Below are 23,236 nucleotides of genomic sequence, written 5' to 3' on the forward strand. Positions count from 1 at the left end.
TAGCAGTACAATAGGCCTTCTGTTGACGGACAATCTTTCCCTTTTTGTAGAAATCTGGGTAGTCTCTGTTTCTTACTCCGTCTCTCAGGTATCTTTTTAAGTCCAAATCGGTAGCAGCTGTGAGATTAAGGAGATGTAAAAGATACTCTGACTCACTCTCTGTGGGCGGCATGCCCCTGTGGCCCATCATACTGTGTGGTGGTGGGGCCTGAGGGGGCCTCATATATTGATCCATGCAGAGGCCAATCCCCTGTCCTGGTCCTGATCCATGAGTCATACTGGGAGTCATGGGATTGTACATAGCGCGGCAGTCCTGGGGAGGGCCGTTGAGGAGCGGGGCACGCAGCGAGGACACATCACTGTATGGAGACTGGTCTGATGGGACTAGGCTGCAGATAGAAAATACCGTTATTAATTATGAGAAATCTAAAAATCGATGTAAAAAATAGTAACTGCAAAAAGACACGATGGGAGCTGAAGAAATGAAACACTGTTGCTTCTTCTTTCTTCTTCCCACTTTAGACATGATGAAGTTTACATTTGAGCGTGTTCATTTGAACCACATTGAGAAATAGGGAAAAGCTTCTGCAAATGCCACCTTATCTATAAGATTAAACATTTCTAGTAACTTTTTGGAGGTGGTACACAGTGTGGAAAAGGAAGCTGAACTATAATCTCTTGTGTGGTTTCCTTCTCACCACTAGATGGGGTATAGTCCTTATGTTGGTCTGTATTGGAAATGTACTCATCTGGGTTTTCCCCTAGGAAAGCTTCATTGGAACTTTCCAATCTTCTCATGAATTTCAATGTTTTCTCTGACTTCAGTCTCACTGGTTAGTTCAAAATGTGTCGCTCTTCTTTTTCCCTTTCTCGCTGTCCCTCTCGCTCCTCTCCTAAAAAAAAAAAAAGGGGCAGACTTCATCTATCCACCTTCTCCTAAATCGTCCTTTTCAGTTCTTTAATTCTTTCACCACAACGTGTATTCCACACAGGAGCTTAATCTGTCCTCTCTAATCCACTGTGCTGGTTCCCCCCGACTCTACCTCAACCTCTCCCCCTTTCTCTTCTCCCATTCATCCCTTCTGTTCTACTTCTCTGTTTCTCCCCCACTCTCTCTCCCTCTCTCTCTGTCACTTTCTATCTCCTCTTCCTTCCTCCCTCCTCCTCCTCCTGCTCCTCTGTCTTTCTCTGTCCCAAACAGCCACCTTTCTCTCCATCTCTCTCTGTTTCTCCCTCACTCTGGGTAACCTGAGCGGGGCGCGAGGCAGTCATGCAGAGCGCAGCGGGGCCTGGTCAGCCTGTAATTAGCAGCTGTCAGAGAGAGGCCGAGTCCACCCGCAACCTGGGTGGCATGAGGGAGGGTGGGAGGAGAGGGGGAGGAGTGAGGGGCTGAGCTAGCACTGCGTCCACAACAATTGCAGCGAGACCTGGGCTTCTGCACCCTCTGAGTGTGATTTTTAAAATAGGAACAGCTTCCGAGCCTCTAGGATGATCCCTGCTTTCTAGAGAGGGACTGAAGAAGATTGAGCAATCTTAGCAAAAAGACTGGAAGCAGGGGGAAACAGCTCTGTTAGAAAATATGCTGACCAAAACCTTTTAATCTTATTGACACAATGTCAAACCTGTACAGAAACGGAAAACAACACTTTGTGATTATAGTGCGAGCACTAATAGTTCACGCTGGGCCAGGCGCAGTGACTGTGCACAACTTCTTGAAGTCATGCCATCACAGTGAGGTTGCCAGGTTTTATACCGTTGTGCCCACCCATGCAATAGAAGTGCTGAGCGGACGCATAAACTGTTGTTTGTCAAATAGCTACAACAAGTAAACCTGCATTAATCTGCTGGGCCCATATACCGACCGATATTAGCTCTCACAGATATATTGTTGCTGTATATGTTGGCTGATGAAAGATAACACATTGTAATACCACTACCTTTGTGAGGTAACTCAGAAACAAAGCGTGTCCTCTATACACTTCAAAGTGGCACATTTGGTCACAATTCTTACAAATTAAGTGATTCATTTCAAGAATGTTGATATGATGTGTGTTTATGTAAAAAAAAGAACGTTGGTCAATATATTATAAGATTATTTTAACTCAAATCAAGCATTGATTGGGCTCAATATGTAACTCGAATCACCACATTTTTACTTTTTACATTTTTGCTGTACTTGTATTGATTTAAATAAATAAGACACAGTGTGTCACCTTAGAGTTATTGGTAGTATTTCTGAAATGTGGACAGTTGTATTGTATGTTCCCCCTGCTACCTGTCTTTATGCTAAAATGCCATTACTCTAGCTCTGTGCTTAACGTTCAGACATGAGAGTGGTATCGATCTTCTCATCGATAGATACGTTCTATTTGATCTAATCTCACCCTTGGAAAGAAAGCAAACAAAGTTTCATACTAAAATGTTGAATGTTTTTGTTTGCTCTAATGTTAAACCGTTGTGCAATCCACCATGAGAAATAAAGGTTAAACTGAGCCACAGAGTAATGAGTGAGGACGTAGCACATGCTCACTACTGTCTTACCCTCTGGAGGGCTGGCTGGTTAAGCTCTCATAGTGATACAGCCCCTGGTGTGGCTGCATGTCCACTGGCATTGGAGCTCCGAGACCTACTGCTCCCCGTACACCCTGGACCTGACACAAAGACAAGGACACGGTTAGGGTGACGCAAGAAAACCCAAAGAAACCCCACCAAACCAAACTAAACTAAGCTACACTACGCTAGAAGGAAAAGGCAAATAGACAAAAACAGTTGTGGCTTGGGGTGGGGGGGGGGGGAGGGGTGTTAATAACAGACTAAACCAAGCTAAACAGTTCAAGGGTAAAATAAGCTTACTCTAAAATACTTGAGTCACACTTATTTTAAACAAATCTACTAAATCCATTACGTCAGTAAAAATGTAAAAACCACAGTAGAAATAAAGCTGAACACATACAATACAATACATCCTGCAGTTTGCATTTAAATTTAACTTGCATTAAGTACAAAAAACAGAAGGTTAGAAGTTAAATTTGGCTATAAATAAAAAGTAAAAGCACTCTTAGTGGACAATGTTAATAGTGGTGCTTGCACCGGCTTTAATCCGTCATATTTTATTGAATTAGTTAAAATCTTAATTGCAAAATGTTTCATAACTATAGTCAGTCATTTATGAATACAAGCTACTCTCATATAATGAAAATAATATAAGGGATACAAATAAAAAAAACAGGGAGAACACATTGAACACATGCATAACATCATGAGGCACTGTCTGGAGGCTAACTGGAGGCTAACCTCCATTACAGCCTGTTCACAGTCGATGTGATTCCAAAGGTCAGATGTGTGGTACTTTAAGTGTTCATTTCTTCTTAAGAATCGAGGGGTTTTTAACGGTGTACTTTGAGAGAAAAATAATGCTGGAGTTGCAGTCACACATTATATAGAATATTAGCATCTAAAGCTCTATTTGGATAAATGAGACATGACATCCATAAATGCATCCGATTACATAAAATGAATGTCCTCTTAATAATTTGAATTTGTGTAAGGAATATACAACTGAAGTTCATGTGATGTGCCCTCACTCACTCACTACAGATTAGACACAAACAGTGGGCTTGGCTGTAATCTCTCGTGCACCTCAAACACTGCTGACAGACACTAAAAAGCTGCCGCACCTTCCCAACCTGGAAAGTAGCGATCACCAAGAGACCATACAGAAGAAGAAGAAGAAGAAGAAGACAATGTGCCTCAAAGCTTTAAAAACAAATAGTTACGGGAGGCTAGCAAAACAAACTAACTAAAAAATGAAAGTAGAACAAAGCAGTCTTTTGTATGAAGCTCATATTGAGATGGTATCTTTCAGCGAGAGTGCATGTGCAAGGTAATTCTAGCTGAGAGATCTCGGGAACAAGCACCTGCTCATTACATCCAACCACATCAGTGCAGGTACTAATAATCGGGACTGTGGGCTCTTGCATGGTTACACAGGTAATTAGGACCAAAAAATTACTCTACACACTGGCTGATGTCGTAGCTACCGCAACTGGAGAAAAGCCAAAAGTCTTGATCATTTGTCAAATCAAATTTGGACTGACAAAACCAGATATTTAAAGATATCACCTTGGACTTGCAGAAACTGGGATGGACAATTTAAACCCTTCTTAATCCTAAACATGATCGTATTAACGCGTCTGTATTTGGTTCTTTTGAATGTTCACTAGCAACGTTTAAAAAAATGCAACAATACACACTGATTCAATTTACAAATCTGAGCATCGTGCACGATATTCTTTAACTCTGCACTTAAATCCTTGCCGTGCATGTGGCACCAAAATATCCCGTTGTTGCTGTGCATGTGACAAGATTGTCAAACCTAAACTGGGAAAGCTCCTGTTCACTACAGATGAAAGCTCTGTGGTTTGAGTGTAACAGGTTGCCATGCCTGTTATGTAGTAGCACAAGTGTTAAAAGGGCAGTAGGGACCTATTTAAGCCCACAGGCCACCAGGGGGATTTAATACGCAAAGTTAGCGACTGGTTAAATGATGTGGGCGGTCCGGGGCTAATTGCATATATTCAGCGCCTGCTTCGGATGTGTGTATGATAATTAGCTAGAAGTGCTAAATAGAGATCTCGCCGAGCACCTCAGCTGTCCAGAACTCATAAATACCAAGGGGGTCGCCAGACAGCCTGTCACACACACACACACACACACACACACACACACACCTGTCAGTCTCGCCAGGGGGTAGCATATAAATCCAGTGGCCACCAAGTCTGCATAGAATGTGTGTGAATGTGTGTGAATGTATGTATGTGTGTGTGTGTGTGTGTGTGTGTGTGTGTGTGTGTGTGTGTGTGTGTGTGTGTGTGTGTGTGTGTGTGTGTGTGTGTGTGTGTGTGTGTGTGGAAGGGTGAGTGTGACTGAATATGCCAAATTGGTTTGTACTGTGTAAGCACAGTGGCAGGTGTGTATGAGAAGAGAGTTATAGAGACAAGTGTATTTGCAGTGCAGCGCGTGTGTGTGTGCATGTGTGTGCATGTGTGTGCGCGTGTGTGCGCGTGTGTGTGTGCGATGGTTGTGGATCTAGAGTGTGAGTGAATAATGTATGAGACCACCTGCGCAAAAGCAAGCTGGAATTTTTTGAAAAATATGTTTGCAAGTGTTTCTCCAGGGAGCAAGGCAGCGAGTGAGTGTTACTGTTCTGTGTACACACTCAACTGTGTGTTGTGTAATTAATTTGCATAGTACAGAGAGCCAGTAAATTACTGTAAAAGTGCAAACACAGAATAAGTCAACATAATTCATGTTTGCCAAGTCTGAGCATCCCTGTCTAATAGAAAGTACGTTAATATCCTAAATAGTGCAGCTAATGCATCAAGATTACATACGTTATCGATATAATGTGGAAATGCTTCTGATTGACGGGTCTGCCAAGATGCAAAATGTTGATACTGAACATATTTGCAGGACTTTAAACAACAAACTGTATAAATGTGTAAAATGCTTTTCAGTGACTGGTACTGTATATGCACCTAATTACTGTTTGTGTGCATGTATGTATTTATATATGTAAGCATGTAAGTACATATAGATGGATGATTTCATTCGTAATGTTGCTGACACAGGTGTCGTGGCATTGTGCTATTTTAAGTCAATATCTTGTGAGAAACTCTCAGGGAGTTTGCTCCCCGGTGTAATTTTGTGGTGCTGGGTTTTAGAGGGATGGGGCAGAAGCATATTAAAAACCTCAAGATCATGAATCAAACGGCTAACTAAACAAGTCTGCGGCACAGCGACCTGGGCAAGAACCAAGGAGCTGAGGATGAGGACAGGATGTCCAGCCACGTTTTACACCCAAAACCTCTCCGTTCAAACACTCAAGCTTCATCACAACCCCGTACAAGACACGCCACACCTAAAAGCCGCACGACTCTGACATCACACTTCCTCAACATCCTCAAGCGTAAATGTTCAATTTAATAAAAACCAGCGTCAAAGAGATCAGGGCGTGGATAAAGCATTAGTATATGGCAAACTGTAGAAGAGTTGCAGCTAACATTCATCATTTATTCTTAAAAAATAAAAGAAATCTGACAAAAGACGTCGTTTATAACAGTCATATCTATTAGAGTGATTTCATTAATTGAGCAACTCTTTTAAACCATTTATTATTTCAGAGTTTGTATTGGTGCATAAGCAGTATTAAAGCATTGCTCTGGGCACTTTTCTAAAGACAGACTCATGGATTTCTTTATTAAATCTTGAAGTTGCATGGTATTCTGCATGGATGATATAATCTGAGTTTACCTCGAATGACTGGATATTTGAAACGAGCCCGAAAAGGCATGATTGTTGTCTATCATAATACCTTTCCATTCCGGCTTACCTTCCTCCTCACCAAACCAACACAGCTCACCACCAATAAATTCAATATGGCTTTGTATCCCCTATGGTCTATTACTCTATTACTCAACGCTGATACTAACAACTTCAGATCTAACACATTATTCCTCTTATAACACAGTTATAGTGACTAATATCATCTTATTAGCAAACTTAAGTAGATATACATTTACAATAGGTTTTGCATAACTGTTACAGGACAATGTGCATGCTAACACATTGTAACAGTACAAATCTAAGTTTGCTAACATTAGCCACCATGAGCTACTGGACATACTACAGGCTGCAGCAGCAAAACCTCCCAAGCTGCACGTTTTATTGCTTTTGAGCTCAACCTTTTTTTCCTTCTTATCATTAAAAGAAAGAAAGTGTTTACTGTTTTAAGTTAAATAGTCTCACGTCCATGCCATGTTGTATTTAATTTCAGAATTGAGAGAAGGCTTAGACAGTGTTTATTTTATTTTATGGCTTTCTGATGACGTTAAAGTGTAATATTATCTTAACTATGACTCTGCTAATCTTCACCATGAGCTTCACACATGCAGTAGTCTACTTGTTGTAGGGCTTCGACTACATTAGGCGACTTTTCTTTTCTAATGGCCCACAAACCTCAGTCCTCAGGTGATAGTTTGTATTTCCGGTATACAAAGATAAACATTATTTAGTCTTGCACGGTTTGGCCATTTGTGACATTCCCATTAAGCGTCAGTCCTCCTCCCTCCGAGTGAGTCTCCAGAGAGGACAGATATTTCCACAGGTCACTGGTTGTGTCAGACAAAAGGCCTGATCCGACTCTGCTCCACTCTGCTTCTACACTCCTTTACTCTTGGGTGTAACACTAAACTGGGGCTCACACATGCCCCCCGCTCCCTCCCCAGCCAATGTGGAAAGAGGCTTTTAATGACAGCCCCTCTCCTCTTAACCTCATTTCTCCTCTGCTCTCAGATGGGAATGTGAGTATACAGTGTGTGTGTGTGTGTGTGTGTGTGTGTGTGTGTGTGTGTGTGTGTGTGTGTGTGTGTGTGCTGGATAATCTCTTACTTAGACAACACAAAACAGCCTAAATCAAACTCAGCACACATCTTTGGAGCATGTCCTACAGTGTAAACACCCATCTGAAACTATTTTGTCCCCCACCCTCTCCCTACTTCCCTCCTCTCATTCTGCCTTTTCCATTGCTCTGTATCTCTATCTCTGGCTATCTCCTTCTCTCTCCCTCTCTCCCTCTCCCCCGCTGCCTCCACCCTCTCCCTCATTCCCTCTCTCCCGGCTCATTCCTGCTCTTGCGACCTCTCCCTCGCCCCTCCCCCTCCTGGCGGAGCTGCAGTCGAGGTGGGTGTTCTCTGGCTGTTATGACTTGAGAGACGATAATGGCAGCTATAATGTAGCCAGCCGTTCCTGATGTGGCTGGGCTTGTGGGGGATTCTGTTGTGTTAGGGCTGGAAACTGAGCAAAGGGAGGGAGGGGGGGGCACGAAGGCGGAGCCCGGGCCCTCAGCCAACCACAGCCCAGATTCTACCTCATTTTCTTTTTCTCTTTTCTTTCTCTCTCTCCTCACCCACTAACTTTTTCTAGCCCTGTTGTTTTCCTTCGGTGGTAAACTTTGTTTTTAAATTCTGGCTTTGTTTTTGTAACCCCCACCACCCAACATAGACTCTCCTCCTTCCCTGCTTTTCTCCCCCAGCAACCCTCCCCTGTGTTTTTTACCCCTTTTACCCAGACTCTGTGAATTCCTCACAGCTGCTATAATGTGATGGGGGCTAATGGTGTGACCACCGAAAGGCCACAGGGCTGGAGACATCACTGTAATGTACAATAAGCCCTATTCACTGACCTGCTGCAGAGAAGATTAATGCCATATCTACTTAAACAGCCACTTTGAGTCTTATTTAAACAGCTTTAATTACATTTGCATCTGTCATACAACCATTATTCTATTTCTTTTGTCCTCGTTTACTTTCTGAAATGTTTGACTTTTCCTTTGATTCAACTTTCTTTACTTCTAGTTATCTTTCTAATCTGCTTTTAATTCTAATATATCTATTGTTACTTGTTATATTTGCAGTCTATTCCCAATTTGCATTGCAACTGCTGCCCATCGGTTTTATCTTTTGGTCTGTTTCTATCTAAAGCAACAGGTCGGAGTCTGATGTGTCACTGTGCATAACATATAAGAACATAATCAAAGCAAAACTGTTATTTAGTGGTGTCTATTGCACACAGCTGTATAGGAAAATGACTTATGCAAAGAGTCAGCACTGTTAATTGAAAATTTCATTCAATATTTTCTTGACCAAACTGTAATTGAAAAGTGCAAAATGAGTTATTGAAGGATTTGTTTGACAGCAATGTTTAGAAAGAAGAATCCCTGAAGCCCTAATCTAATGTTTACTAGATAAGCACTGTGGTTTAATGCAGTCAACACCATAGCCCAGGTTTCAACCTCACTGATTCACACCTCACGTATCCCTGCACTGTAAACTGCTGGCTGAGGAAGCTGCGGTGCTCATGTCTCACTGCTGGGGTTCCCACCTTGTCGAAATGTCAGAATGAAACGTTGATCCCTTGTTGCTACACAGCCGGAGTGACTGATGATAGACATCGGGGCACTAAAGGGCTTGAGAGCGGCTGCTCTACATGACTACAGACGGTAGAGCAGAGCTAAACCGAGAGCAGTGGAAAAGAGTAGCGCAAAAAACTGCACCTGATGAGCTGAAAGCCATATTCTAATTGAAATGATAAAAAGTAATGCCAGAAGCAGCAGCTGCGGAGGGAAAAAGGGTTATGTAAACACTGTAGAACAGTTGAGGGTGTAGCGAAGAGCAAAGGAGGTAAAGCGGCAGCTAAATACACTTGACTGAATCAATTTTGGTGCAAAAAGTACCGTAATTTACTTAAGCTGCCTTGTAGAGCAACAGACTGCCTTTGCTGCACAGTCATGATTACTGTTTTACCACCTTTGTAACTGTTGGCCTGATCAGTCTGCGACTTGATAGTGTTTGTTTTAAGATTAGGAGCGGTTCCCCTCTCCTTGTTTTCTTTTGCCTGCACAAGCACAGTGTTGTACTGCTGGCCGCTGAGCAGCTTTGCTTTCTCAGACGCAGTTAGATGTTTATCATGTATCAGTTCAGAGATTTCAACCAACAACTCTTATCAAGAGGACAAACGTGGTGCTACCAACGCATGTGAGAGTGTTTCCTTCCTCTTTAGTCTCCCCCATAATTCCTTTACTCCTCCACTATCCCACTTTTTTTCTGTCCTCTCTCTCTGGGCCACCCACCCGCCATCCTGCACATACCTGTGGTTTCCTGTACCCCGCTCCTCTCCTCTCCTCCCCCGTCTCTCTTTACCTCCAGCCTTTTTTCCCCCTCCCCCCACACACCTTCCTCCCCTCTCTGTCTACTAAGTTACATCAAACTTGTGTCTTGTCTTCCACTGTTCTTCTACTACTACTACTGCTGCTGCATGTCTGTGTATCAGGTAGGTAATGCCCCAACCACAAATATTTCTTTGAACTCCTTTTATGGAGGAGAAGCAGAGGAAAGAGGGGGGGGGGGGGGGGGGGGGGGAAAGGAGAGAAGGTTGGATGGATAAAGCAGATGAGGAGAGGTTGATTCACACAGCTGGCTCCCAGCTGTAGACCGAGGCAGCATGTAGAAAATGCCCCATCTATAAACAACTAGAAGCCCAACCCACATTTTCAAGAAGAAGAAAAAGAGAACAGAGCTTTGTCATTGTAAATCCAGCTAAGCACTCCCCTTCACCTTAACCAGCACTCCTGAACGTCACTGCTCTTTTCCTCCCATCCTTTATGTATCTCTACTTCATTTTTTCCTCCTGGTGTTTGTCCACTCTACTCATTACCACTGAGGCTTTTCTGTCACTGTGGCAGTTTAAGTACAAATCAAGTCCTTGTAAATCTTCTCCAGTCAATCAGCTCCCTGACACAAGCAGAAGAAAGAAATGTCCTCTGCATAAATTCACTAGATCTGTCTCTTACACATTGAAACGGGGACAAAAACCAGATAATAATCTGTTCGGTTTATAGAAAGACCGCAGTGATTATAAGAAAAATAATAATCCTAACAGTCTTGGGTGGGCAGACGATATTTATAGCCGGCCTGCTGCTACTTATATTCCTTAGCTGTATAACACAGCTGGAAGTGAGGGACGAGAGAGAGGAGGTGGAAAACTTGTGAGGAAAAGGAGACAGAGGAAAGAGAGACAGAAGGGGCTCCGGGGCATTGAGGGGGGGGGGGGGTGTGTGTGGGGGCGGATACCCAACGCATGTGTGGCTGAGCGCAAGACGGACAAAGAAAGGCAGAGAGAGACGTAGACAGAAAAAGCACTACGTGAGGCTGTGTTTATATGTGTGTGTTTGCATTCGGTGTGTGGGAGAAACCGCTGCGCAGATCCTCCAATCGACGACGGCAGCAGCAGACAAGGCCTGCAGGCCACCAGACGCACACAGTGACCACAGCTCTGAGAGCCTCTCACAGGAGGGAAACAAGACGCAGACACAACCATAACATCGACTGGGCAGGAATAATCACGACAAAGCCACATGGACTTTATTGACCGTTCACTTTTTTGTTATTACAAGGCTTTGTTCCAGGAAGGAACAATGTTATATAATGTACAGATTTAAAGGCAGTCTCAGAAAGAGAGATACTGTAAATGCAATGAGTGGCAGGTGAACATGTGGTTATGCAGACAGATTAACAAAGAGGTAGCCGTTCAGACATTGCCTGATGGAGAACAATTCAATAGACGGAGAGATACAAACTCCTCCCATTGTAACTCCTCCTCAAAGTATCAATCATTTTGATCTCAGTGAATTTTTCAGTACCTTGGAGAAATATCTTTATCTCTTCATGTACAAACATAGTATGACACACTTCTAAATACAAGTTGTATTAGTGTAATATTTGTGAAAGTTGTTGAAAATGAAGACAAACATTGTAAAATCCACACAGCCATTTTAAAATATGTTTCTAATGTAACTAGGACAAATCTAATTGGGGCTAAATAAACAAGACAAAAAAATCTGACTAAGCATTGTCAACTTTGATCTCTCAACAGGTTTCAACGGTCACCTCTCGCTGTCATTTGGGGCTGACCAAGTGCAAAAATGGAGCCGTCACAAAGTCTAACTGTCGCCATACTGTAAGAGCAGATGTTGGCTATAAAGAAAATATGTGTGCGGACACTTGAGCTGACAGTCGTCAGAAAACCCTGCTACATCTCTGCACGTTATAAACATCATAAACAAATCATGTTGTTCATAGCAAACTAATCTTTCTCCCCTCAGAATGTAAACTGTATTTAAATGTGTCCCAGCAGCTGAACACACGTAGATCAGGTCACTGATGTATACTTAAACGTGCACGTCTGTGAGTTTGTGTGTGTGCACCCTTGATAAGGGTCATTGTATTATATCATCACTTTCACGCTTATGCTTTTCCTCCACTTGCCTCTTCCTCCTCTTCCATGTATTTGCTCCCATTTGTCTCATCCTCTTACTCTCCGCACCTCCGTAAGTGTTAAAGAAAAACCCTTGTACAGTTGCTGGCTCACTTTGTTGCCTGCCTTGTATGTGTTTTTACAAAAAAAACATTTACCAAAACCTTTGCGAAACACATGCTTTCCTCCTGTGCTCACATTTGATTCAGTCCACAACTCCTCTGCCTCGTGTGCCCACTGGGAATCTGCAGTCAACTATAAATCGTATGAGAAGTGATGACTGCTGCAATATGTTGATGCAAAACAGTAGGGACAAAAATGATGTTCTTCTTTTTCATTCTGCTTGCCATTTACTTAAACAAACCTCATCAATTTACACAGTGAACAAATTACAGAGTAGCTTTTTGGATCACATACACAGAGACATACGGCAAAATGTGCACTTCTCCTGTGTGGTCCTTCTCAGAGCTGCTGACTTCATAACTAATATATCGCAGGCGTTTAGTTTAATACCCAGATGTTGGTAGGGGCAAGGCATCCGGGCCTGCGTTAGCTTTTAATTGGCTGGGATCCCCGAGCTGGTGTTTGGGGCTTAGCATGTGACTCAGGGAGTAACACACAGGAAAAAGCTCCCCACACACAGACAAATGCATACACACACTTTCCCTGAACGAATGAAAGCTCTGTCGGGTTCAGGATCATATGCTGTCAGGAAGAGACGAGTCATGCTTACGCACAAACACACACACGCACACACAGAGAGTTACATCTTTGAGATCCCAGGACGGACTGACGCCAAGCTGCTGACGTTTGCGCCAAGCAGCAGCCATGATATCTGGTGAGCTGATCATTATAGTAAGAAATAAAATGATGCATACAAAAGAAGGGGGAGAAGATCAACGGTATGTTTCTTTAGGTCACAAATTGCAAGGGGATATGTGAGTGTGTGTGTGTGTGTGTGTGAGAAAGAGTGTGTGTGCATCTTGAGTTCCCACCAGAGCTGTAATTAAGTGGCATTAACATAACTAAAAGGCAACAAATCAGCTGGCTGTGAGGAGCCACACACACACACACACACACACACACACACACACACACACACACACAGACACACAGACACACAGACACACACGAAATGAAAAGCGTATGAGGAATTTCATCAATCTGAACTGCAGCTCATTTAAATTCATTGTGAAATCAATCCTTAAGTTGGGAACACATTTTACAAGATTTTCTAATTTAAAAAGACCTCACACATAAAGAATACCTCCACTAGTGTTTTCACTTATTGTATCTCATTCAAGTTTGGGCACCACACATAACACAATAACAAGATTTCAGACTAACCTCAAAACTGTCACTCAAAATCTTCTTTGGATTCTTTTTGATCCGCCACATAAATCTTCCTCTACATTTTTATCATGCAAACTTGCCCGTCTTTGCAGGAAAATATCGTCAGTATGTTTCATTCAAACAACATTTGACATTCTGTCTTTGCAGCAGGTCTAAACGCTAGGCTCTGATTGGCTAACGAAGGTTTTAGATCCAATCTCTGACTCCCACACACTGCTCGACACAGGTTGATTATATCCAACATGTTTGATCCAAATCAGGCCCTTGCCTAATCGAGGATGTCAAGATTGAATTATTATTAACCTCGCACTAAAAATTTTATCGGGTAATGCCTCTCAGGGTGGTGTTGCAAGAGGCTAAGGTTTATGTGGTGTGTATTCAGATCACAGGTAAATGAGAATTATCAAAAGGTTTTGATCCCAAAGCTGGTACAAAGTTTTACTCCACAACTTCCCCCATTCATCAGTTATTCATTCACACATGCAGTGTAAACAAGGAATCTGCCATTAGCACATACTGTATGTGAGGTGGTAGCTAAAGGGTAGCAATTCAACAATAATAGAAGAGAGAAGAAGAAGAACCAGACGCCACTTAAACAAGAAGGTTTAAAAGGCATTAAAAGCTCTTTGCTAAAGTTTCATGTGATGCATTAAAACATGTTTTCTAGGCCTTAAGGATACGCACTAAGCATTACCGTCCACACACAATCAATGTTACTCGTTTCATTTACACTCGGTCAAAGACTGGCCAGATAAAGATGTTTTACATGTCTGTCAAATGCTGCAGTTTAAATCAGAAAAGTGTAGGAGATGTTTTGCAATCACAGAAGCTTTCTGCTATTTGTGCATGTAAACACTGATCCTATCTCATGCATGAGGAAGGGGCTCCCTTTCACCGTGTCTCAGCCCTGAATTCCAGTCTGTATCTCCATGCAGTGCTCAGTGATGCGAAGGGAGCACATGCACGCACACACATAAAACAGACACACACACATAAACACTCGCTCTCTCCGAGCATATAAAAAGGCAAACGGTACACGATGTTCGCTTATTTACACATAAACTGCCTCGTATACATTGAAAAGAGATGTACATGCACACAGATACACACAAACGTGTACAAACAGACACACTCATACAGGGTACTGAGAGGGTGGCTGATGGCCTCGATGACCCGGGGACCTGATGTGACAAACACAATAAGAAGGGCACGATTTACGTCAGCAGCTTGTGAATGGCTCACTAAAGACACGCAAACACACACAGACTCACAAACAAGGACATTTTATTTTGTAGGAGCTTCCCTGAAGCATTCATCACTTGTTCTGTTTGGGATACATAAAAAAAAAAAGAAGAAGACTACAAGTCTACTACAATATGACAAGTTAGCAATAAAAATGAAACCCAAGTTAAGTGAGTCTAAGTAACATTTGCTGAGCAGACACTCAATTACTTAATGCTGCATTAATGTCATGTAGGATTAATCATAAAAAACAGTTTCTGACTTGTAATTACAGTTATCCTCAAAACCTCAAAAAAGTGATAATTACGAGAGGGGAGCTTTGATATATCTGAGTTGGTGCTGAATTACACAGAAGTATGTATTTTTGAACTTTCACATGACCAACTGAAGAACTAGAAGCAAGTGGAACGGGACCAAACGCAGGAAACAAACATGTATTTATGTAAATTGCTTTGTGTTTGGCTGCTGCTTAATTTACTGTTGTAGTAAAACCTTTTAAACCATCTCTGTGACATGCTAAGCTAATGGTAAAGCTATCACCAACGCCCTCTTTCCCTACATTTACAGGGATTCTTTCCACTGCACAGAAATATCAGAAATAAAAGCAAAGGCCCCCGACGAATGTACACAGAATGTGCAATGAGTCGATGTGAGTTAATGTTATGTGCGATCTCTATCAGACTCAAACAGCCAGAAACATTCACTGGATTTTAAACTGTATAATAAAATTGAAGGTGCTCTCATAAATGTCTGCCTCGAACTTAATGTTGTCTTATGTAACCTTTTAATAATTTAAAATCAAAGAGTACATCTTGACCTTCGAGTATCATAGTAATTAAACAGGTTCTCACACTGGAAATGATTAGACACACAAGATCTTTGAAGAAATGTTGATATACACACATGGACCCTGCGCCTAAGGACCCGTGTATTAATAATATCCTGGGTTACAATTCTCAACAAATAAAAACTCATTACATAAACTAAATAAAAACATGGCTTTTGGGCTTGACGTAGGGGAAATTAAAGATAAAAGGAGGGCTATGAGAGTACACTTTTACCACCGTTTCCTGTAGAGAGAGGGAAAAAAAGGAGGTAGTGATTCACTTGATGGAAAAAAATCTGGCGGCAGTAATGTTGCTGTGCAGCGGGCGACTCACAGTTTGTGTGTGTGTGTGTGTGTGTGTGTGTGTGTGTGTGTGTGGTATTCATGCTCTCCTTTCTCTTTTACAAAGGAGTGATGGGGTGAATCTGAAGGGATGGAAAGAGAGAGAAGGACAGAGAGGTAGAGAAAATGAGTGACAAAGAGAAACAAGTGAAGAAAAAGCGAGTTGATGGAAGAAGAGAAACAGGAAAAGAAAGAGGGAGAGAAAGAGAGCGAGCAGTGTTGAGCGGCACTATGCTTCAGCAGTCCTTTTGACTGAGAAGAGAGGGACTGGAGACCTATTGTTGAAATCTCATTCCTCACTGTATTGTCCGACCTTATCAATGCAGGGTCACCAGGAACAATAGTGAGCTCTGCCATAAGTTCTCATGTGTTCACAGTGTCACTGCAAACAGAAAACGCAGGTGTTGTATCTGTAAAACCTTTTAGGAAGCAAGAAAACGTTTGTGATGTCATTGGGCCGTTGGGGTTATTATGATATATCATATTAATGATGATATCATAATGTCGATGACTACATCGGGGTTATCTGGGCTTGAGGTTGAGACGTCACGTTTTAACAACCCTGAGTTACAAACTGGAGGTGTGGAGTTTGAAAGAAGTCAGTGTCTAATGAAATAAGCTATAGAGTTGCATTATGGGAAATGTAGGATCCACTGTTTTGGGAGCTTGAACCAAAACAAAAAGTCTAGACATCGTGACTTCTGCTTTTCTTTTCTTTTTTATCTGTCTCTTTTGAGTCCCCCCTGATTTTTAAGAAATTAATTGATGATTTTATTTCTGACATTAATATTAATTTCAATGCATTCACCCTCATATTAGGTAAAGAAAAGTACTGCCAATAAATACACATTTCATTTCAACAACTTAGAAATAAAATATATACAAATAATTGCATTTTTGATATTAATAATATTTTCGAATGTGTGATCTATTCAATTATATTCGAACAATAAAAAAACAAAAACAATATCCATAGTTACAACCATGCATTTATATACTCATTAATGCATTTTAAATTGTTTACGCTTTTCGCTGTAATCTTTTGTTTCTTAGCACGACCACCAGGGTTCGACTGCAACCGCAAGAACAGAAACTGCCAGCATAACAACAATACAAACCTACTGTACGCCCTGATATACAGTAAAACACCTCAGGCAGCAATGCACAGCGACTAAGGCTGATGTAATAAGATGTTGCATGAGTTTTATCCACGTTGTTCGATGTCGACTAAAATGAAAGAGAAAAATCCACCTGTGCCATGGAAAAGAAAACTGTCCTCTTGGGTCACTAGACGTTTCTTATTCATTACCAGCTATAAAGCCTGACAAAGAGAAAGCTTCTAGCCCTTCTTCGGCCTCTTCACTCCCTCGCTCCCTCTCTCCCTCCGGCTCTTCATGGAGAACAGAGAGGGGAATCATTCAGTGGTCTGAAAAGGTTAAAGTCTAGCCGAGGGCTGGAGTTCCTGCGTCTGCCAGGGGCACCTGAAGAGGGGCAAACATTTACGGGCAAAGAAAAGAAGGGGAGAAAAAAAAAATCAACAGCCTGCCCGAGAGCTGCAGGGTCCACAGTGAGTGGCGGTGTAGGGCCCTTGGAGAGTTTGTCTTGTAATTGAGTCAATTGTTGACCCCTTGTTCAGCCTGCCTCTGCAAATCTTGGGAGGAAAAGCCTGCCGAATAATTAATGTTCTCTCTCCTCTCCCTCTTCATCTATCTATCTCCTCTTTATCCCCCCCCCCCCCTCTCTTTTTCCCTTGCTTTCCGTTGTCTCAGAGGATAATTGTGCTATGAGTCAAAGGCAGTCATTTAGAGGAGGGGGGCTGTTCAGGGATCTGCTGAGGCTTACAATCTTCTTTTCACCCCAAATCTTTCTTACCCCCCCCCCCCCCCCCCAACACTCACTCTCTCTTCTCTACTGCATTCTCCCGCTTTTTCATTCCTCCTTTTGTTTGCACCGTGGGATGAATTTTAATCACTACACTCTCCACCTCCGATCTCAGTCCCCCCCTCGTTTTTTTTTCTCCCTCTCATTCCCCAGTCTGGACACTCATTCCCTGTTTCCAACTTATATCCAGCACTGCAGCAGCGTCTCGCCTTACCACTCCTCGAATGATCAGCCCCTCAAAAGTCAAAGAGCCAAAGCTCTGAGAAAACAAGGACACAGAAACAGCCCTTTGATGACGAGAGGAAAGGGAGTATTTGTCACTTCAGGTTTAGCACAGGCCAAATGTGTTTTACAGGCGCGGGGACAGATGAGAATTGGAAGAGAAAGAAGGCGAGAATGACAAAAAGTTTAGGGTGTGGGGGGGAGGGGGGGGGGGGACGGGTCGGGACATCAAGACAGAGAGAGGAGGGTCGCATTCTGTTTGTGGAGAGCGATCATTTTTAAATGCCTCTTTCATTCAAAAACACTTTGTTTGCATAAGGGCTCTAGTGTTGTGCTCCTATTGTGGGGGCTTATCCCGAGGGACAGTGCGAGCCGGGGACACCGTTGTCATTCACATTTCACACATTTACCAATTAGCAGATTCTCTTACCCGAATGGTTTGACAAAGAAGTGCATTATTACAACTTGAAAAAGTTAAGACTAATGCATATTATCGGAGCACAAGTGTAATATCCACGGAAGTAAGTTAGTCATGGAAATTACAGGAAGTAATCACAGAACAAGTGCCAAGAGTAAAAGCTAAAGGTCACCACATCACCACGTGTAAAGCCAAAGGATTTTTATTTTAAAAGAATTACGAGGTCCCTCAGTCCTTCCTCATTTTCTCTCTGCAGGCCACACACGGGCGGTCAGCCTGCACATTTGTCCCAGTCTGACTGATCTGCACCAGCTGAAGACATTTACAAGGGACAAGGGACAAGGGAGGGTCAGACAACTTCTTGATTCTTTTTTTATGGTGATGTCAGGATAACTGCAATAACTTATGGAACAAGTTGATTAACCGAAAGACACTGAACTTTGATCCCTGTGGTAACGTACAGTGTGTCTGCAGAGGTGGGTGGATTTATCATTTTGAGGTTTAAAGTATATTTTCATGCTAATACTTTTGCTCAAATAAAATGTGGGGTGCAGGATTTACTTGAGTCACTTTAATACTTCCTCTCTGGAGAATAGCCTGATGAGTGAGACAATACCATAGACTGTATATATAAAGGACAATACCCTGTTTGATCTGGTGTTATACAGGGAGAGAGTCAAGTCCTCGCTGCCTCCCTCTCTGTCTCTCTCCACTATCCGCGGCCCTTCTTGTGGAGTGTTTGTTAGGAAATCCTGAACAAACCGCGGCTGTTTGTTCTCTCTTTGTCAATGACGGGTTTTTATTGACTTCTACTATTGACAATCGCACGACTCCTGTTGGCCTCACACAAGCTGGATAACGCTGTGCAAATAGGTGTATGTACACACACATTCACAATCTGTCTGAAACACGCTCACAATCTGCGTCCGAATCACCCCGAGCACATTGTGGGGGGGGGGGGGGGGGGGGGGGGGGAGAGAGGGAGAGAGAGAGAGAGAGAGAGAGAGAGAGAGAGAGAGAGAGAGAGAGAGAGAGAGAGAGAGAGAGAGAGAGAGAGAGAGAGAGAGAAATTATACATTAGAAAGAGAAGAAGATACTTTAAATCAACGCAAAAACAATTATGTATGTAATGTCAGGTGGAAAAAGCCCTCTAGCTTGGCACTAATATGTTGTTCTTCCACAGAAAACTCTAAAAATCAACCACTATATGGACGTAACTGAGTGCATTTCATGTTGAAACAAGAACACTTTTCTGTTGCCACCAACTCGGAAGCACATTATTAAAATATAATTGTATGCTGGAGCATTAACATTTCCCTAAACTGGAACTAAGAGCAGGGCTCAAGCTAAAGACGTCCTCTCCTCTGTCATATCTCTGGGAATTTGGGATGTTGAATGACCTGAGGAGGAGTTGCTATTCTCTGATCACACACTTATTACAAATGTTGGATTTGTATTAGACTACATCCATGTAAAGGGCTTTGAAACACCATTTAGACCATGATGTAGGCTGATAGAAATATACGAGTTAAATTAACAATGAAATGTAAAATTCTGTAATCGTTTTTAAATACAGAGTTTGACGAGTGGGATTCGTCTGAGCTCTTTTCAGTGTTTCTAAAATACCATCTACAGTCCTGTCTAAGCAAAGGTGTGCCGACATGCGTTTGACCATATAGTGTATGTTTTACAGGGCTTCTCGAATGTATACAGACAGCAGTTGACACTACGGTGAAACACGGCTATAGTGAACTGTCATCGTCGCCATTCATAGCCGTTAAACGCATCAGTGTGAATCCAGTTTACTCAAACAGGAGAGAGGAGGACTCTCCAGATTCTTTAGCTCTGACTCAGAGCAAAAAGAGAGCTGAAGAAGGGAGAAAGCGAGAGAAAGCGAGAGAGGGAGATGAAGTAGTGAGAAAGAGGTTGACAAAAAACACACAGGGAGCGGAGCAGAGCTTCCGTGTCAATGGAGGAGATCATGGATGCCAGTAGGGGGCTCAGCCTTCAACACAATAGACCCCCAACTGAGCCAAGACCCTTAATACCCATACTCTTATTTCACACATCTTTTCAAAGCATCCATACAAGCCACATCCCCACCCCGCCCCCCCTACCCTCCATACTCTGGCCGTGCCCCGTGATTGCAGCCGGGGTGACAATAGCGAGAAAACCCTCAGTGCTGCAACTGGAGGCCGTCCGGGGACTCACGCAGGGGCCATCAGGACACCTTGTCTTTGTATATTGGAAGACAATAGCGACATCTCAGGAACAGCAGTAAAAGCTTCCTCTGTCCTGGCAGGGAGCTGTTAAGAACGACAGGGACATCAAGTGTCGGTGATAAATGGGTTATTATCATCGGATCTAAGGTGAAGTGTGGAGCTAGTAATGAGTCGCTGCGTCAGAACTACAGTTACCACCGAGAGCCTGTTGTGCTGCCACACAAATGACGATCGCAACTGCGTGACGACAATTGATGTTAGTCAAACGGAAGAAGTTTCTTCAGAGATAAATACTTTTTTGATACTGTGACACCTGGATGATGGAAATAATCTTGCAGAATTATATTGAGAATTTTACATTAAGTTACAAACATTTCCGTCAGTATCCAGTAACAAGACATGAATACTATATAATTATAATAATAATAATAATAATAATAATAATAATAATCAGAATTTAGTTACTTTCCATCCTGTTAACAAGATCCGCCACTAAAATAATAAGAAACAACCCCTCACAGTATTTATTAAAGATCTCAACGTCTTTTTCGCTGTGATCTGGACGGTGCAATGAGAGAGACATGCAAACATTTATGTTCTGCAAAAAGAAAACATCTTGGAAAAAAAACTAAAATCGCCGGGAGCGGGAGGAAAAATATACCTCAACATCCCAGGCAGCTCCAAGGGAATTCTGGCTCAGACCCAAACACTGGAAACGGGGTGAAGAAGGCCAGGCTTTGTGGAGTAATGGGGTAGTGAGCATAGTGAGGGGCGTTAGGTAACTAAGAATGAATTTACATTGGCAAAAATGTTACTTTTTGTGAGAAGTATGACATGAGGCTTTCAATACACCTTTAGAAAATGAGGGTTTTCTATGCAAGCGGGCATAATTTATCTTTTATCTCATTTATACTAAAACAATAAGTGCAATAAGTGATTTCTTTTTATTAGCCCCTTTGCTGCTGAGGGAGCTCATTGCATCAGTACCCTAAGGGGCATTATCAGGCTATCAAACTAGCCTTTAGTCATGATCTAGCTTAGCTCCACTAGCCTCTCAACCCGGCTACTGGCCTCCACTCAAGCAGACCCCCTCCTCCATTTACAAGGCCCTTCAGTAGCCGACTGGTTGCTAGACAATGTGCTTGGTTATGTAAAGACCCTCCTGCACACAAAAGCCAATGTGGGCGCCTGTTATGTGCAGCTCTTCAGAGCCCCGGGTCAGTTAGCAGAAGAGCTCTGGCGCTAACACTCAAAGTTAAAAACGTTTGCTCTTCAATGTGTTTACGAAGAGGAGAGGAGAGGAGAGGATGGATCAGTGAATCATCTTCTACTGGCTAATTTCACTTCCCCTCAACTTCCAAACCCCACTTGGCCGAGGTTAAACAACTCCCTTGTTGACCCGCGGGTGTATTAGAGGGTTGTATTAGGAAAGGTGAGTGTGTGAATGCGTGCGTGTACATGTGTGCGTACACACTGTGCATATGCTTACCGCCAGTTACTCTGGTTCTTGCATATCTCAAAATCTATCTATTAAAATCTATTCATATCATACATATTCATACAGCGACAGCCCTGAATTTTAAAGCATTATTACATGTGTGTGTGTGTGTGTGTGTGTGTGTGTGTGTGTGTGTGTGTGTGTGTGTGTGTGTGTGTGTGTGTGTCTGTGTGCATAGGTGACAACAGACAGCAAGAGCCCTCCAGGCAATGACACGGTGGTAAGCCACTCACCTCAGACACACCACCAGTCTGCTCTGATGGCCAACCAGCAGGGGAAGAAGTACTGAGGTAAAATCAAGCCACTGTTTGTGTGTAAAGGTTCAACTTAAAAAGACACACAGCTTTGCTTACACAGAGCTACACACAGATCCCGTTGATGTTTGTACACCGCAGACTGTCCCCTAACATGCTGCCTGTCAGAGATCAGGCATGACGTGGAACCACATAAACATGCCAAAGGCCTGACTGTGGGAAATTATAGTACTGAACAGTTTGGCTTCAAGAAACACCGCAGAATTAGTTTCCTGGGCTTCAAAAACAGTGCATGAAATATGATTTAAGGACATTTGTTAATGTGACGACTTGTCTTTAAGTAGAACACCATGTATTTACCTTGAGGTTCACTTTCATAGAGGATGAAAACCAAATACTGAAATAGATTTTACAGGTAAATATTAGAGCTGATCAGATGATTGATTATTTCTATAAAGAAGTTTAGCAGGTTTATTGTGCCATTTTTCTTATGTGATAGCTAATCAATATTGTTTGGGAGTTAATTGAAGACATTAACTTGGGCTTTTTTAAATAAAAAATAGAAAATGAAGCTATTTTCTCACATTTTACAACTGATGATTGAATTGCAAATGTTATACGAGAGCGAACACAAACCTCCCTGTGTTTATCTCAGTTAGGTGAATGAACAGCTGTACACTACTGAACAGCACTATTTATTGTGTGCAATTATCATATACTGTATACGTACTATTTATTTCCATTGCAACCAGAGACGGTAAATGTTTTACAGAATCTTGTCCCGGAGATAAAACTCACAAAAGACAAAGTTGTGTTTAGGCAACCTGAGGTGAACCTGGACCACAGTGAACTCCTACTAATGGGAGTTTTTCATCATGCTCTAGACAGTCACCTCCACCCACAGAGAGAAAACACCCATATCTCTGACCATCTAAACACACACACTTGCACAGGGAGACAGCCAGAGACACACAGATTCACTGTAGAGGCACTTACACGCATACACTCACTGTGACACCCAATCACCCTCACACAAACGCAGCCTGACAAGCTGGAGCATGTGTGACAGAGCTCGTTGGTTGGAAACAGACATCCCTCTGCCCCGAG

General features: G+C 42.5%; 1 protein-coding gene across 1 annotated transcript in view; it reads right to left on the bottom strand.

Annotated features, from left to right (window-relative positions):
* gli1 (GLI family zinc finger 1) overlaps positions 1 to 23,236 on the bottom strand; it is a 48,043-nt gene that overhangs the window by 11,151 nt on the left and 13,656 nt on the right. The window contains exons 2-3 of the mRNA XM_029432268.1: positions 2,542 to 2,651; positions 157 to 389 (exon numbers count right to left, since the gene is read on the bottom strand). Coding sequence (XP_029288128.1) covers positions 157 to 389; positions 2,542 to 2,612 — 304 coding nt within the window. The 5' untranslated portion in view covers positions 2,613 to 2,651. The remainder of the gene's footprint in view (positions 1 to 156; positions 390 to 2,541; positions 2,652 to 23,236) is intronic.

Source organism: Cottoperca gobio, chromosome 5 (assembly GCF_900634415.1).
Source record: "Cottoperca gobio chromosome 5, fCotGob3.1, whole genome shotgun sequence".
In the NCBI taxonomy this organism is placed as follows: Eukaryota; Metazoa; Chordata; class Actinopteri; order Perciformes; family Bovichtidae; genus Cottoperca; species Cottoperca gobio.